We start from the raw sequence: 16,192 nt of genomic DNA, 5'->3' as shown, positions 1-16,192 counted from the left end.
GGAAATGTATCTTTGCTGCTTAACTTCTGTGATCTAATAAATAGGTGAGTTTTCCATCATAGAGAGCAAAATTTCATTCATTCAAACTAAACTAAATGTTTTTAATTCAAAAAGTATGGGCCGAATTGAAAATTAATTTGGTTTAGTCAGTCATTTAATTGCAGAGTTTGAATTAACAGTACAGGCAAGATAGCTAGGGAATGTTTAAAATCCTTTAAAGCATTAACTTTTCAGGCAAGTTGGAAATATGTCCAAAGAGTCTATTTACATATAACTCATTATTGCACTGCTTACTGATAGTGCTTATATATTCGTTAGAAAATGTACACGAATGGCCTCTGCTTTCCTTTAGCTTAACTTGAGCCCCAATCTCCACTAAACTGAGAGCTGTAACAGAGGGTCACGGTGCCTTTTTACCACTTGAATACTGAAGCCACTCAAGTAAATGTTTGTTGAATGAATACATTTTCCTGAACCCTCAAAATAGAAAAACAGAACAAAATACACACAACATAAAGGAAACTTATCACCTAATGAAATGTTAAAAAAGGGATGATGAATCAAATCTGAAACAAAGACTGTATCCTAAGTAAATAGAACACATTAAATTATACATCTTAAGTTAGTAATAGTAAGTACTATTTAATTAATTTCCATTCTCCACCTCTAACTTGCCTATAAGTTTCTGGATTTACTTCTCCAAAGTTTTAGCCAGATGTCTCAATTCATTTTTCTTTATTAAAAATTAGTAGGCATAGTGAAGGAGATAATTTTACCTCTGTATCTGACTCTCCTACCATACAACTATTCAACATGTGTTTCTTTTGTAACTCAAAGACACAATCCAGAGTAACAAAAAATTAATCTGAAATTCTCAAACTAGCAGAAGAGGTTTACAGAAGCAAACTTTGCTTATAAAAATTTTGGTTCAGGAAAATACTAGAATTTTACATAAGGCGAATTCATGGCTGGAGAAAGATTTCTGTATAAGTACTGAAAATAATAAAATCATTATTTGAACACTATACACTTCAGACTTTTTATTAAACCAGCTGACCTACTCATTAAGTCGAAATGCTAACTCTTCTCACACCACATATGAAAACATGCATATTATGATCAGGTATAATGCATGAGTATACGGGTCTCCATAAAATTAAAACAGAGAGAAGCATCTACTCCCGACAAACACCAAGAATTACCTAAAACTCTGATTTAAAGTAAATCAAGTATTTCTCAAATTTTTAAAATAATTTTTGTAGGCGGATTTTCGAAAGACTTATTGGAGAGCGTCTGTATCAGACACAAGTGTAATTGACTTCAAAAATCCATAAGCAAAGAAAGCTTAATGACCTTGCTTAATTAAAATGTGAAACTTCAGCCTCTTAAATTCCATGTATATGATTTTACAGGAGGCTTCAGTAAGTCACTCTCTTGACAAGAGCATTCAGATTGCAGAGAAGGCTGCAAAGGTGTTAATGACATTTACCCGCCTAATAAGAACTGTTCACACTTCATGGTTTTTCCTTGTTATTGCTCAGGACAGACACTAGCACCTCATTGAAAGATCAGTGCTGCAAGGGAAAAAAGTCCCCTGGAGACACCTCAGACTTGAGGAAAAGCACTAAATCAGGTGATGCTACACAGATGACATGTTTGATTCTCAGGGGTTCTTACTCACCCTGTGACCATGGATTTGAGGCAGTTAACACACAGCCAATCAAAACCCTCCCCCACTCCCAGAAGACAGGGCCATCCTCCTCTGCAGCAGGCAGAGTGAAGGGTAGGGAGAAAAAGAAACTTCTTTCAGGTGCCCTAGATCTAACAGGATCCAAATGTCTTGTACTGCTCTCAGTTAATCTCCATCAATGTGTGGCTGAATGAATAAAACACTAACCTTTTCACCTAAGAAACCACAATTTGAATCCAATGTAAAGACACCGGAGGATCAATGGACAGAGGCACTCATATTTTAAAGCAATAAAGCACTGCAAAAAGGGAAAGGGGAAAAAAAGAGTTTTTTGCCGTGGATTTGGCCACAGATTCAACCCGGTTTCCCTGGCTCAGCTATTATGAATTGGATCTCTGATTCAGAATTGAAAAGCTCCCAGCACTGCCCCTATGGATCTCAAAATCTGGCACGAGCCCATGGCTACTGCAAGCAGACATTCCCTCACATGTCAATATGTGGAAAAGTGATTCCTGCCGGTGATGGAATGATGGCTGACTCAATGGAATATACTCAGCATGAACTCTCAATTCTGGCAGAGATGACAGGACACAGAGACAAAGAGCTCTTAATTACTCTTTCAAGGGGAATTTGTGTTTTGTTGTTAATTTAAAATTTCTAAACCTGTGTGCTGTACTTTTAAAAGAAGCAAATGAATGAACCAATTTAAGGTGCATCCCCAGCTACCTAATTCTGTGTCTTATCAACACACCGTAAAATAAACAGGCTTAATATTGACGGATACTCTAGAGGTAAAAACCTATGGTATAGATACTCTATGGTTTAAATGTCAGTTTCTCTGAAGCATGGCCTAACCTGGCCTGACCATAAGCCAATATTTTCAGTAGTCTGTGTTCCAAACATTCTCCTATTTATTCCACTAAGGAATGTGGGGGGAAAAAAATGCCCGTTGTAGACAAGTATTCCTTCAGAATCGCATCCCAGAGAGGATGCAGTGTGCACCAGAGTCTTCGAATTACCACATTTACTCAACTGCTATTTTTAAAACCAAAAAGAAAAAAAAATCCACAGCAGGAAAAACATATTAAAATAAAAATAGAAAATACAGTAACCACATTACTCATACTAACTAGAAAGCTGCCTCTGACACTATTATTATGGCTTTGCTAAAGAGAGAAAATTACATGAGAACAAGGAAACCTCTCCTTACAGACAGGACCTTCAGTTCTCAAAGTCTCTAAAAAATGCTTTCCTGGGGGCTAGAGGTGAGAAATACACAGTAAACTGCAGATGAGCTCTGGAGAGTAAATGTGTATCAATCAATATCTCCTTCTCTTAATTTGGGGTCTGATGTACTATGGTCTGTTGTGACCATGCGAGGCGTTGCACTGTTAACGCAAAACTACACTGTCCAGCCTACCCTCCAAGTCTCTCGTCCCAAGTTTACCTTGACTGAGAGAGAGAGAAAGAAAGAAAGAGAAGGGATACAGAGGTCACTCAGTTGCCACCAACAAATGAAAATACTTCCTCGATAGCAACAGGACCTCAATGGTGAACTTCTAAAAATAACTGTTTATGAAGTTACTAGCCAGTAATCCACCTTTTTAAGTTTAAGTTGTTCAGCAGCAAATGTCAGGTCTGCGAACCAACAGAATCACTAGTCCCTCCCCTTAGAAACAGATGGTGACGTAAACATCATGTGAATGAATAACAGCTTCTGATCAACAGGCCCAGACTGGCCTAACCACACTCACCAACACCTCAGCTCAAAGCTGCTCACCCAACCGAAATGCAACGCTCTCCCTTAAACTTGTTCACAACTCTCCCCAACGTTAGCACTCTTCCTAAATGGAAAAAGGTTTGTTCCATCCCTTCTGCTAAGTAACAGTATCTCTCTTCTTCCTGAAGAATCTCCTCTTTCAACAGGTCTTCCTACAGTAATTCAATTTGGCAGTGGTCACTTTAATTCTACTAGCAAATGCATTGGCCCGCGTTCTATTTTCCAGTTGCTGCTGGCATTACTTCCATAGTTGTCATGCATGAATCAAAAAAGTGTATCTTTATTTATGTTTGTCCCATCTGCACAGATTTAGCAAAAGCTTCTAGAAACCTGCACAGATCCTCATCTCACTTTCTGCTTTTCACAGCCCTTCGTGATTTCACATATGAGTATTTGAAATGTAGGTCACTCCAAAGAAACAGATGGTAGGCTAGGGTTGGGTCTTGAGAGCCTTCCCATGATTTTTGCTATAGTCATGATAGAGCTCATTCCCTGAGCAAGCCCCTCTCATTCTCCACTTGCCCCTTCTGTCAAATTGGGGGAAACATTATAAAAGGACACAGTAGCTCAAATAAAATATATGGACACGTAGAAGAATCACAAAGCTTTGTTGCTTTAGGAACTTAAGGGTTTTGGTGAGTGGGGAACTGGGAAATCGCTCGGCTTAAGGAATTAACATTTACTGAGCAATACTATGAATTTAACAAATTACTTCTCTTTATCCTCAAAACCCTATTATGTAGGTATCATCAGGAAAACGAGGCTCATAGAAATTATTTACTTTTTGCAAGGCTAGAGAGCTAACTGGTGGTAGAATTGCGGTCTAGACCCAAAGCTCAGGAACTTTCGACTTTAGATTCAACAAGGAGCATAAAAGAGTGTTGCTCTGGAGATCATATGGTTTAATCAATGCCATCACAGAGAACATCCATTTCAAATAAATCTGAACTGGTTCTTACCAATGGCAAATGGCCAGTGAGCTCTGGGCTCATTTCTACTCCTTCTGGGCAATACAAAAACCCTCCCTCCATCTCCCACAGACATAAATCCTATTCCAGTAGTCACTGAATTCCATGCTAGAATTTGGTGAGCTATGTATTTCTACTTTGCAAGGGTAAAAGGAGGAATATTTTTATTTTAGCTCTGAGCACAAAACATCAAGCTATGTCCTTGGATATAAGGTGTTTATTTTCATTGCTGTTCAAATAGTTAGAGCTTTGGCAAGGGATTCAAAAATTCCTGTATTCCATTTCCAGCTCTGACCCTGCCTGAGGCCTTCAGCTACGATAACTTTAAAACCAGGGATAATAGTCTCTGAAACTCTCTCTCTAATAGAGAGGTTAGGAGGATTGCTGGGATACCATCTATACAATAGTCCAAGGGGTTGGGAAAACTGACACTGTAAATACAGTACACTGTCCTGAACCATCTGCTTTTGTATATCCCTGCCAAAGACAGGGGGATCTTGACCATTCACACCCGTGATCCTTCTTGCCTGCAAGATTCACATATTGTTGAAATGATACAAAGACCCCTTATACCATGGTGGTGATAATCCGATCTTTAGTTGGAGTCAAATAATCCCACTCTATGCCAGTGCTGTGGGTCATCTGTACGTTCTTATAGTTTTGAGCTTAATTCCCACGATTTGTTAACCGATGCTTCTTCCTTGTGAGTGAAGGCTTCCTGAGAGATCTTCTCTTGTGTACTCAGTACGTAGTAATTAATCAACAAAATTGGTTATTTGGAGGACTACCTAAATGAATTTATACCTAGATCCATTTTTCTTTCTGCTCCAGAAATTTCCTCAAAATCTGTGAGGTCAGATAATAGCCATAAAAAAACGGTGCCTATTTTAAATAAGTTTCACTTTATGCAATGGGGTGAAAGCCCAGATACTCTAATCATTTAAATAAATTCATCAAGTACTCATTCATTCTGTGCCAGGTGCTTGGAAGGGTACTGAAAGAGTTGATGAAACAGAGAAATGCAATGGTAATAAAATGATAGTCATATATGGAGTAAGTCATTACTCATAAAAAAGCACACATGCATACTCACTCACATACCACGTAGTAATGGTTAATTTCAAGAAGAGTGCTGTGGGCTACTTATTGCACTAAGGACTTTATACATATCATTTGAATAGCCTTTATGACGAAGACACTTAGGTTCAAATACGTTAAATGACCTATCTTAGGTGATAGAGCTATCAAAAGGTAAAACCAAGATTTATACCCACGTCTGTTCCACTCCAAAATCCAAAATCTTTGTCATGATACTCTCCCATCTCTTATTTGTAAAATCAAGCATGTACTATGTACATCTGCACATGCAAGTTTGTGTATATGTATGTATATGCATAGGTATGTATGTATTATTTATTTACTATTGAATAGTAGCTACCTTTTTACCAGACTGGCTGGTAAGACACTGTGTTCTAAGAGGCATGGTGAAATATAAAACATCCAGGATTAAAGGCTGCTTTATGCACACAGTTCTAAAATGACCAGGTTGGCAACAGTCTCGAGCAGCCTATATCATTATCATGTTAATAGTTAACATTTACTGGATACTTAGCAAGCGGCACGACTAAATGCTTTATGTGCATCATCTTATTTTATCTTCACAATAAACCCATGAGGTAGTTAATATCCCTGCTTTACAGGTGAGGGAGCCTAGCCTGAGGTGGATAAAGACATGAGTCTATTTCACACACTTAGTAAGAACTGCAGCCAGAACTTAGTAAGAACCTGCCTTAACTACACTAATATTCTGCCCTAAGCTTTCCTGGTCTGTTTAAAAAGAAGGCAGAATGCTGGCTATTCTACCACACATGAGAGGGGCACTGACCTGCGGGCATCCTGCAGGGGCAGAGGCATAGCTGGGAGCGACTGTTCAGTGGGACTAGTGTCCTAGCTCCCTTCAATCACATGGCCCTAATCAGACGTAAGCTCTCATTAGCGACACGTGGAAAAGTGACCCACCCTACTTTCAGGCCTGGTCCATGAAAACCTCCCACACCACCCCTCCACCCACCTTCTCTTGGGACTGTCACCGGGATGAGGAAGCTGAGGGCCCAGAGAAGGGCAGAGCCATAAAACGGCAGAGCCTCTAAACTACTACTCCTCAAATCCCCTCTGGGAGGAAAGTGTTCACCACCCAGGAACGTCGGCTGGTCTTGCTGAGAAGGAGAAAGAAATTCCTATTGTGCTAGGCCACTAGTATTTCAGGGTTTACTTACTAAAACGACTAACATTTATCCCATTAACTAATCGCTAAAATGTGCTTCCTATCTTTTCCTAAGCATCGGACATCTGCAGAGAAACTTGTTTGGCCCCTGATACTGCCCTGCTGTTAACTGGTCGGACCTAGCTCTATGCACAGATATAAGTGAAAAGTACCAACTTGAGTTGGAGTTTACAACTTCATGACTTCATCCATGTTATTTCATCTTTTTGCCAGTCAAAAGCAAGAGAGATATAAAGGATTATCTCAACTTTAGAGATGAAGAAACCATGGGTAAGAATGGCACATTTTTCCATATTCACATAAATAATCAGTGGCAGTACTGAGACTTTAGCCCGATCTTCTTACTCAACAGCCCTTTACTATCCAACTTGATATCCTTTTATGGACCCAGAAAAGAGCTACTTCATCTCTGCTCCACTCCCTGCACATGATATAGTTGAAATCTTATTAATTAGGTATAAAACCTTTGCTTTTTTACACTCAATTACAAAAGGCATGTATCCCTGAAAAGGTAAGTCAAAGATGAGCATTTATAATGAAGCATAATTAAGTATTAGATCTAGAGGAAAAGTCTGCGTCGTGGAAATCAGAGAACAAAGGGAACCTGAAACAAGGTGGAGTATCAGGAAATAGGCAAGAAAAGGAACGCAAAAGAGGGACCAATTTCACCTAATTTTGCCACTAAGCACTTCTCAGGTCTTCTCTGTTCCCCAAACCACACCACTTTGAGGCCACAAGACTCTCACATATCACATTCTGGAAATACAGCTTGGCAGTCTTAAAAAAACAAAGCCAGAAACCACCCAAACACTGCCCATTGAGTCAGAGACCCATGCTGGAATCAGATTTCAAAATTTCCTCCCTCCAATATTTAGTAAGCACTATTACATGCCAGGCTGGGTGCTGGGAGGTGGGTTACAGTGACAAACAAGAGGTAAGTGGTTCTTACCCTCAGGAAGCTTATAGTGCACCCACTGTGCCAACTTGTAGCCTCTGTGATCATGGAAAAGTCACTTGACCTCTCTGAGCTTCAACAACTACAAATGTTAATTCACTGGCAATCTCTACAAGAGGGTGGTATAAGAAAGAGGATTCAAAGAGCGAAACATATGTGAACTTGTTCCGCAAAGGGCTGTTTAAATCCAAGTGTTTGCTTAATATTGATGTTTCCTACCACATGGATACCACAAAACACTTATTCTACACAGACCACTAGCTAGGGGGTGTGTGTGGGAGCTTCTGCTTCTCTTTTTACTGCCCTCAATGGCCCAGCTGCTATTACAGCCTTTGGTCCCCAGGACACCTGAAGAAAGACTAAGGGCCCTCGGACCAACTGAAGTCATTAGATATTCCATGGGTTCCACGGTGAAATGTCAAGCTACATCAAGTGAAGCAGGTTTCTTTACCCATTCATTTAACAAGTACTTATTGAGTACCCTGCCTCTGTGGCATTCCCGAGTGAGGAAGCCAGGAAAAAAACATTTTAACAGTTGACTTGATTGATTTTAAATTGTATTGGAGCTTGAGGGATACAGTATCCTGAGATAGAGCCACACGAGAAAAGACCTACATGGGTTAAGCTGGACTGAAAAGGTCTCTGTGAAAAAGTGGGTGGACACCTAAAGGACAAGGCATTGCCCAGGCAGAGAGATGAGTAGGAGAGTCCAGGTAGAAGAATCCACACATGCAAGCACCCTAAGTTGAAGAAGAGTTGAGTGTGTTCAGGAATGGAAGACTTCTGATGAGCTTCACAGGAAGAGGCTATAAAGCGGGCAAGGTTGGTGGAAGATACTTATCTATTCTCAGAAACCAACTTCTCAGAGCCTTTATTATGCTAATGTCATCACTAGGCTCTAAGGAAAGGATCCAGAGTGTAGGTCCTCCTAATGCTCAGGTCGGATCTCCGGAAGACAAATGCACCCAGGATACTCTGGGAAATGTTCTTCTAGAGTGTTGACTGTTCTATTAGTTCTGATTGTTTCAAGACACAGGTGACTTGAAATGTGCATCACTGCTCGTCCTCTCACCAGGCTGCTGACACCTCAGCTAATTATTCAGAGTGTCTGATACGGTTCCCTGAATTCTGGCAGGACTCATTTGCAAAGGAGGAGATTTCCACAGATGGACTGGTGTATGAACCCAGGCAAGTCAGTTACACGTTCAAACTGCAAAGAGACTGTGTGAACGCTTGATTTTTAAATGATTAAATTCAACAATGATAATCACCCATATTCCTATATCCTAGGCCAAAGACAAGGAAAATGGGGAAAGAACAGGCCACTGCTTTTATTCACTGTCAATAAACGTACTGTGAGATGTAGACTTGAAATACGAACAACTCTTCAGCAGCAGAAAAAAATATCTCATGTTCCGTTACAGTTTGCTTTTTAGGATCAAATTGTCTATTTCCTCCTTTTTTCTGTTTTGTGAGAAAATGCCTAAAATTTACTTCACTTTTCTGGTACTTTCTGAATGAACACTTTAATTGGTACACAGGAGAATACTGGGTTCTTCACCTTTAAGATACTACCTGGATTCTTAAGTCACTGTAGTCCAAATCTTGCTCTGCATTTTACAGCCAGCTGGTTAGCTTATGAATCACACAGATAATCATATAAGTGAAAAGCAATTTTTATAGAAACAGTACAGGACCCTTGGAAAATATTGCTAGCCTTAAATAAATCTGTGCCACCACAATCATCTCCCTTTCTCTTTTAATAACCTCTTCAAACATGCCTGCAAAGGATAGGTTTGAACGGCCAGCTCTTCTTTCCCCCCAAATCCAAAAACTCAAAATCAGATCAGACACTGCTATTCTTCCACATTCAAAACTATTTCTGAAACCAGAAGTGGCTGTGTTTATACATCAGGGATGTAGGTTTGGGCCCAGAGAGAGTTAAATTAATATCCTGGCTTCACCAGTTCAACTTACTGTACATCTTCATTTGCCCAGTAACACAATCTATAGCCAACTGCTAACCAAGTCAATATGTGGTAAGACTAACAGCCACCCTAACTTGCCTTGATAATTATTCTCTTCTAACTGACATAATATTCAATATACTGTTGTTGAGAGCAATAATGCTAAAATTGATGCCTTGAGGGCTACAAGACAATTGAGTTTTAGCCAGATAAAATAACTTGTACACTAATCGTGCATTATAGGGTTCCACAACCTTTGGACGCACATTTTATAGTCTACCTGCTCAAAAATGTTACATATAATTTTATTCAAAGTCATCTGAGCATACCTTATCATTAGCATATATAATTTTAAAAGTACTGGCCAATAATCAAATAACACTGCTTTAGAGGAAAAAAAGGTTTATTTCTATAGTCTAGTTCTTGCTTATTTTTTTTTAATGAAATGAGCATTCTCTCACTACATAAATAACAGTATTGTGTCCTTCAACCTCTTGCTTTTTTCCTAAACCAAGAATTGTTTTCACAAGAAACAAGTAGATGATAAATGCTGAATGACAAAAAGCATCATTTAAATAAAATCCATATGACATCAGTACTACCAATAAAACAAGACAGAAATGAAACCTAGTGTTCCTCGAATATAAAAATCATCTATGATTTTCTCAAAATGTCAATTTCAGACCCTGAGTGGAGAAAACAGATTATATTAAATTTGAGACTTTCTCAAAATCTCTATGACATTAATGAAAATTAATTATAATTTTTGCAATTAAGTAATTAAGTATCATAATAAATAACAGTGTTCCTTATTAGGCAGTATTTCACCCCAAAATTAGAGACTATAAATATTAGTTTGTGGTTTTGTTGAATTTTCCTCTGAAATTTAATTTCTCTTGTAATTTTGTATCTTTAAATCCTAGGCCCTCATACAAAACTAAATATGGAATACATTTTCTATTCCTGTCTTACAGTTATGTGCAAATGCTGAGAAAAAATTAACACCTAAGTAACAATTTCAAGTAAAACAAAGAACAGGCACCATTCAAGGCAGAACATTAGGACTACAGCACAGAACAACAAGCAGGTTCTGTATTTACTGCCATCAAAATGCTACGGGACACTGGGTTGTTACGATGGCAATTAATCACAGCCATGCTCGTATCTCTGTGTTTCAACAGTAAGAGACCATGTGTATGGTCCAGCTATCTCAGGCAAAAATAGACACGTTGAACTGAAATACAGCATTGGTGACAGAACGAAGCATCACATTGGAGGCAGTAAAGATGTGACGAGGTCGGGGCATATACTACCCTACACTTTATAAAGGAAGGAGTGCTTAGCCAAGCTGACAGTGCCATTCAGAAATCTGCAAGACGTTTGTTCCTTCCTGCAGGGTAGAACCCATCCCAAATGCACATTAATAATCATGTGTGGAAACAACTGTAGAAAGACATGGCTCTGTGTGTGTCTCCAGATTAGCCTAAGTGGGGATTGTGGAACTGGTTCCATGCTTTGTTCTTCCTGGCCCCTTCCTCATGGACCCTGCACCGCCTCAGGACCCCCTGACCACCCAGGACTTAACTTTCCACTCACCCCCACTGAAATGTCCCCAACCTGAGGCAAATGAGAGAATGCTTGTGAAAGTCTTGTATAAACTGAAAATGTAATATATAATTATTCCTATTATCAGCACCATCTCATCTTCTGAGGGCCAAATGCCCTGTGCCTTCCAAGTTGACGTCTCACTACGAAATGATTCTACGCTAAGTAAAGCAGTCACGGGAGCAGGCGGGTGATCCTACCTTCCCTCTTTCTCTACTTCCACTCAGCACCCCTCGTCCGCTCGCCCTGGCTAACACCTGGTGGTACCACACAGGAGAATGACAGGAGCGTGTGTGTTCACGCCAGGTTAAAGCCAGGGCGGGACTCGAGGCCCCCTCCCCCACTCATCACATACCAAGCTGGCAGCCTCACACACAACACAGGGCGGTCCAGAGAATCAACAAGGCTGGCAGAGCCAAAACCAATTTTTTTTTTTTTGAATGGGTCAATTCTCCTGGTATTATCCCCCATAAGAAATTTCAAAAACATCACTTCAGATTCTACCTTCTCCAACTGTGATCTCCTTTGGCAGGAGGGAGTATTTCTTCATCGTCCAGTGTAGTCTTTTTGGATCCTGGGGTCTCCCAACATGCTGCTTTCAACATTTACCCTTCAAGGGTCGTGGGAAGACAGATGGCCATAAAAACATTTCAGAGGCAAAGTACACAATGCAAAACGACTCATGACATAACGGCAAAAAATGATGGAAAAGGCGAGGAGGCTGGGGGCATGGGGAGTGGAGGCTGCAGGCCCTTCGGAAAAGTCTCAAGACTCTTACCAGACCGGAAGCGCCCCTGACACACAGAAGGGGCTCAAGCTGGAGGAACAGGTGCTGTGAAGGCCAAATCTACAACCACGTTTGCATGTTTTGGAGTGTGAGGGTTTACTGATTACAAAAGCAGGGAGTTTACAGAGTTGTTCCTTTGACTTGGATGAAGAAGCAATAAATGGTTAGGGTACAGAGAAGAGACAACCAAGAAAATACCAAACCTACCAAGTAAGCGTGAGAACGAGCCCTAGGAAACCCAGATGAAGAGCAATTTCAGATTTTCGCACACCCATCACCCACCTCCGCCCCCTCCCTTTTAGTAGGGCTTCGAGAAGGCCTGTTGGGGAAGCCAGGAGGCCCGCGTTGTAGAGAGAGGGAGCTGAATTCAAAAGAATGCAAACAGAGCAACCCTAGGCAACAGGCCACTACTTCCTTTCTAACGTTCACCACTGAGGCCGGACACCGGCCCACTGGCACACAGCTCCTTTCTTCCAATTCCCTGAGCAGCCCGCCAAAAGGACCACGTTAACCAGAATGGGGCGTGCAGGCCTGGGCCTGTGAGGGGCAGGAAGGAGGGCAGGTTTGCCGAGGGCTCCTACCCCAGCCCTTCTCCAGCTGGCCCCCGACACCGGCTTGACGTCCTCCCCCTACCTGCAGGATGTACCCCCGGACGTAGTCACGCAGGGTCCAGCCCAGGCCGTGCAGGATGTGCAGCACCTCCTCCTGCTTCAGGACGCTGAAGAGACGGTCCAGCAGGATCTTGAGCCGCACAGGCACCGCCTGCGTCCCGTAGAGCATCAGACTGCTGATGTCAAACACCACGTTGGACTGCACGATCTCCACTTGCGTGGGGTGGTAGAGGTGCTGCGTGCTGAGCTTATCCAAGGCTGCGGTGGTCCCGCCAGAGGTCCAGGGGCAGGTGGGAATAAAGAGATAAAAAGGAGAGGGCAGAGACAAAGAAAGGAGAAACGAGTTACTGGGAGTTACAGGGGGCTCCATGTCTATAGCTGGATCATAATCACAGATGTCTAAGCGGGACTGTGCAATGTAAATAGTGCTCTTCCCACCTCCTCCCGGTTTTGTTTGTTTGTTTTTTGGTTTCCGTGTGTTTATAAATTGCAGACGACAGCAAATACAAAATACATTTGGCTTTCAGGAAGAGAGCCACTGAGGAGGTTTCTAAATGACTGTGGCTGGTGCTAAAAACCTGACTAATTAATTTGCTAATTGAACTATGGCTCAACCCAAGTTACCACGGTATTCCCCTCCCCGCACCAAAAGAAGGAACACGCACACAACTGCCAACTCGGCCACAAGAGCGGGCTCAACCAACATCGTTTTTCTGAATAAGATTCACCCCTTATGATACCTGGATGGTTTGAAGAGGAAAAGAAAGGTGTTCTTTAGATGTACAGGGGAAAAAGGACTAACTCAGAGGGAATAAGGAAAGCTGACCTCTGGGTGGGGGGACTAGTCATTCACTTCAAAGCTGAATTAGCTAAGGGGAATTATCCCAAGACTTAATTCTCCAAAATTCCCTTCTTGCTGTTTACCTGTTAGTTCCGTGTTCTCTAAAAGTTATTCAGGAGAAACAAACAAGAAAAGGAATTCAAGTCATAATTAGGTATTTTAGTAACAGCTCTGACAAGGGCTCAGTATGAGATGAAACTGGAAAAAAAAAATGACTACAATCAAAGTACGAGAATTTCTGTGTATTTCAGCTGTGTCATTTCAGCGCAGAAAACTGAGGATGACCGTTCTCAGAGTAAATATTTTTAGTGGAACTAATATCTCAACAATTAGGCTTTTTTCTCCTCAAATCTAAGAAATCACATCTCTTCTCCCTAGCTCTGAAAGCCAAGATAAGGCCATACATTCTCATCCCCATCCTTATCTGAGTTACCGGGAACCCTACTGCAGATAATGTAACGACATTTATCCTCAGTTTCTCTAAAGTGACCCATTAAGATAGCGCTGTCTCACCTACAGGGCTCAAAGAGATGCTGAAAAGATGAATAAGATAACGAATGAGAGGTGCTTTGAACTCCCGAAGAGAACACAAAAGCATTAGATCAACTATCAGAATTACACACATGACCTTCTGAAGATTAAAAGAGATAAACACGTGAGCCTGAAAGATGGTCATCTCATGAGTCAGGCAAATGGGTATCAGACAACAACCGCCAGGCTCAAATCCTAACTCTACCTGCAAGCACCCAAGGTTTCTGCAAGCTCGAAACCATTCTTAATACCTTCTCCCCCAACGGCACAGGCTACCGTTCATGTACACTCTGAGCAGTTCCTCTTTTAATGTACCGGTATTTCTGCATATTAATGTGGGGTATTTAAAAGTGCGCATGCGCACACACTCACTTCTTAGTATTTCAAGTGTATTTTTTTAGGGCTCCTCCTCCACTCTCGTTTCCTCCTGACTTGTGGTCACTGGAGAGTTCATGTACTCTTGATAAATTGCCTTCTTACATCCACAGTGTAAAGGCCCTTATCATTTACCCGCTGGCTTCATTCAACACATTTACTCCCAGGAATACTTTGTCAAAGATTTCGGGTTTCCTCATACTTCATTTCTTGCAGCTGATTTGTCTGATCTTTCCTATTCTAGTGGTTAAGTCAACTTTGAATAAATAGCTTTAAAAATTAATTTAACGTTTGGGAAAGATAAGGGATTCACAAGCCCAGGGATTGAAGTCTTCTCTCACTCCACAGGGCATTTAGAAAGCAAAAATGCAGGAAAGAGGTATTATTATCCCTGTTTTTCTTCAAGTACAGCTTAACTACTCAGCCTTCTGATGAGTCGCTGCTCTGCTTACAGAAATCCAGCGCCCAGGTCGAGGGAAATCTCCTCTTCCGTTTCCCTTTATCAACCTTCCTGGCCCATATCAAGCACTTCTTCACAAAATATACTGCTGTGACCACAACAAATATGAAACTGGGAGGGATGAGTAGAGGCGAAATAAAATGACGCCAAACCTGATTTTTGTCCATGTGTTCGGCACCTTGTATCTATGCATTAAGTATATGCAGGTGCGTGCACCAGTGTGTTCTAAGGCCAGGCGGAAAGCTGTCACCCCTCTCCCTCTCACTCCTTAAAAAGGGCTGGAAGTTTTAGAAGATGAAGAGGACTAAACTGTTGAGGGCACAGAAACAAAGAGAAGTTGTTCAGAGAATTGAAAGAGCACAGGTGGAACAGGTAAAAGCAAAAGTATTCCCCTATATGTGCTTGTGAGACCGTCAGAGAGTGAGAGTATTAAAAGGACATTACTGATTCTTTAGCATGCCACATGTCAAGAAGTAGGAATACACATAAATAAATAGGCCACATAAATACACAGTGGAGGTCAACAACTTTTTCTGTAAAGGTCCAGACTGTAAATATTTTAGGTTTATGGGCCATGCCCTGTGTTTCACAGCTACTCTCCTCTGCTACTATAGAGGGAAACAGAGCAGACTTAAACTAATGGGCATGTCTATGTTCCAATAAAACTTTATTTACACAAATAGGTATCTGGCTACATTTTGGGCTCTGATATGGAACATGAAAGGGCAGACCAAATAGTCAAAGAAAGTCAACAGTTGATAAGGAAAAAGCCCCACGGGTGTGATTTAAGCAGCAGTTACCTAGGAGATGAGCCATAGAGGAAGTCTTTAAAAATTAAAGACTGCTCAGCTTGCAGATGTCAACTGCAAATTTCAGCATAAACATATCATCAAAGATTATGCTCGGTCAAATTTCTTGAATGAATCAAAATTTTCTATTTTATAACTGCTGGATTGTACTGCGTCACCAAGTTGACAACAGCTTTGGGAGGGGATGTCTCCTTGGTCGGCAAAGGGTTAAGTAACAATTTTTAAACTGTCATAATAACAGTAAACTGAGAACTGGACTTCTGCCTAATGTCATGCTCTTCTTATGTCTGACTGTGGGAGATTCGAGTCTGGATCTCAGGCAGGTTAGGAATATGAGTTGGGCCAATGGGAACAAAGGAAATGTAGGGCAAGAACTTGTTCAGCAGGATGGAGTGGGAAAATGATGGTCATCTACCTTTATGAGCTATGGACCTAACCATCTGCTAAAATTGTCCTATATCAATGGTATTGCCAAAATTCCATTTTCAAATGAAATCTTAGCCAGAAATTGGGTATAAAAATACATGAA

At 41.1% G+C, this 16,192-nt stretch overlaps 1 protein-coding gene across 25 annotated transcripts in view; it reads right to left on the bottom strand.

The window, feature by feature from the left end:
• Positions 1–16,192, bottom strand: part of BNC2 (basonuclin zinc finger protein 2) — a 429,325-nt gene that overhangs the window by 116,925 nt on the left and 296,208 nt on the right. For 24 of the 25 annotated variants that reach the window (XM_082401639.1, XM_082401625.1, XM_082401628.1 and 21 more), the window contains one exon: positions 12,670–12,905. In XM_082401639.1, the coding sequence (XP_082257765.1) occupies positions 12,670–12,905 (236 nt within the window). Of the gene's footprint in view, positions 1–11,753; positions 11,857–12,669; positions 12,906–16,192 lie in introns of those variants that run through there. The other variant, XM_082401632.1, reaches the window with a different exon arrangement.

This window comes from Balaenoptera borealis, assembly GCF_965194805.1.
Source record: "Balaenoptera borealis genome assembly, chromosome: 8".
NCBI lineage: Eukaryota > Metazoa > Chordata > Mammalia > Artiodactyla > Balaenopteridae > Balaenoptera > Balaenoptera borealis.
This window is presented reverse-complemented; position numbering and strand designations above follow the sequence as displayed.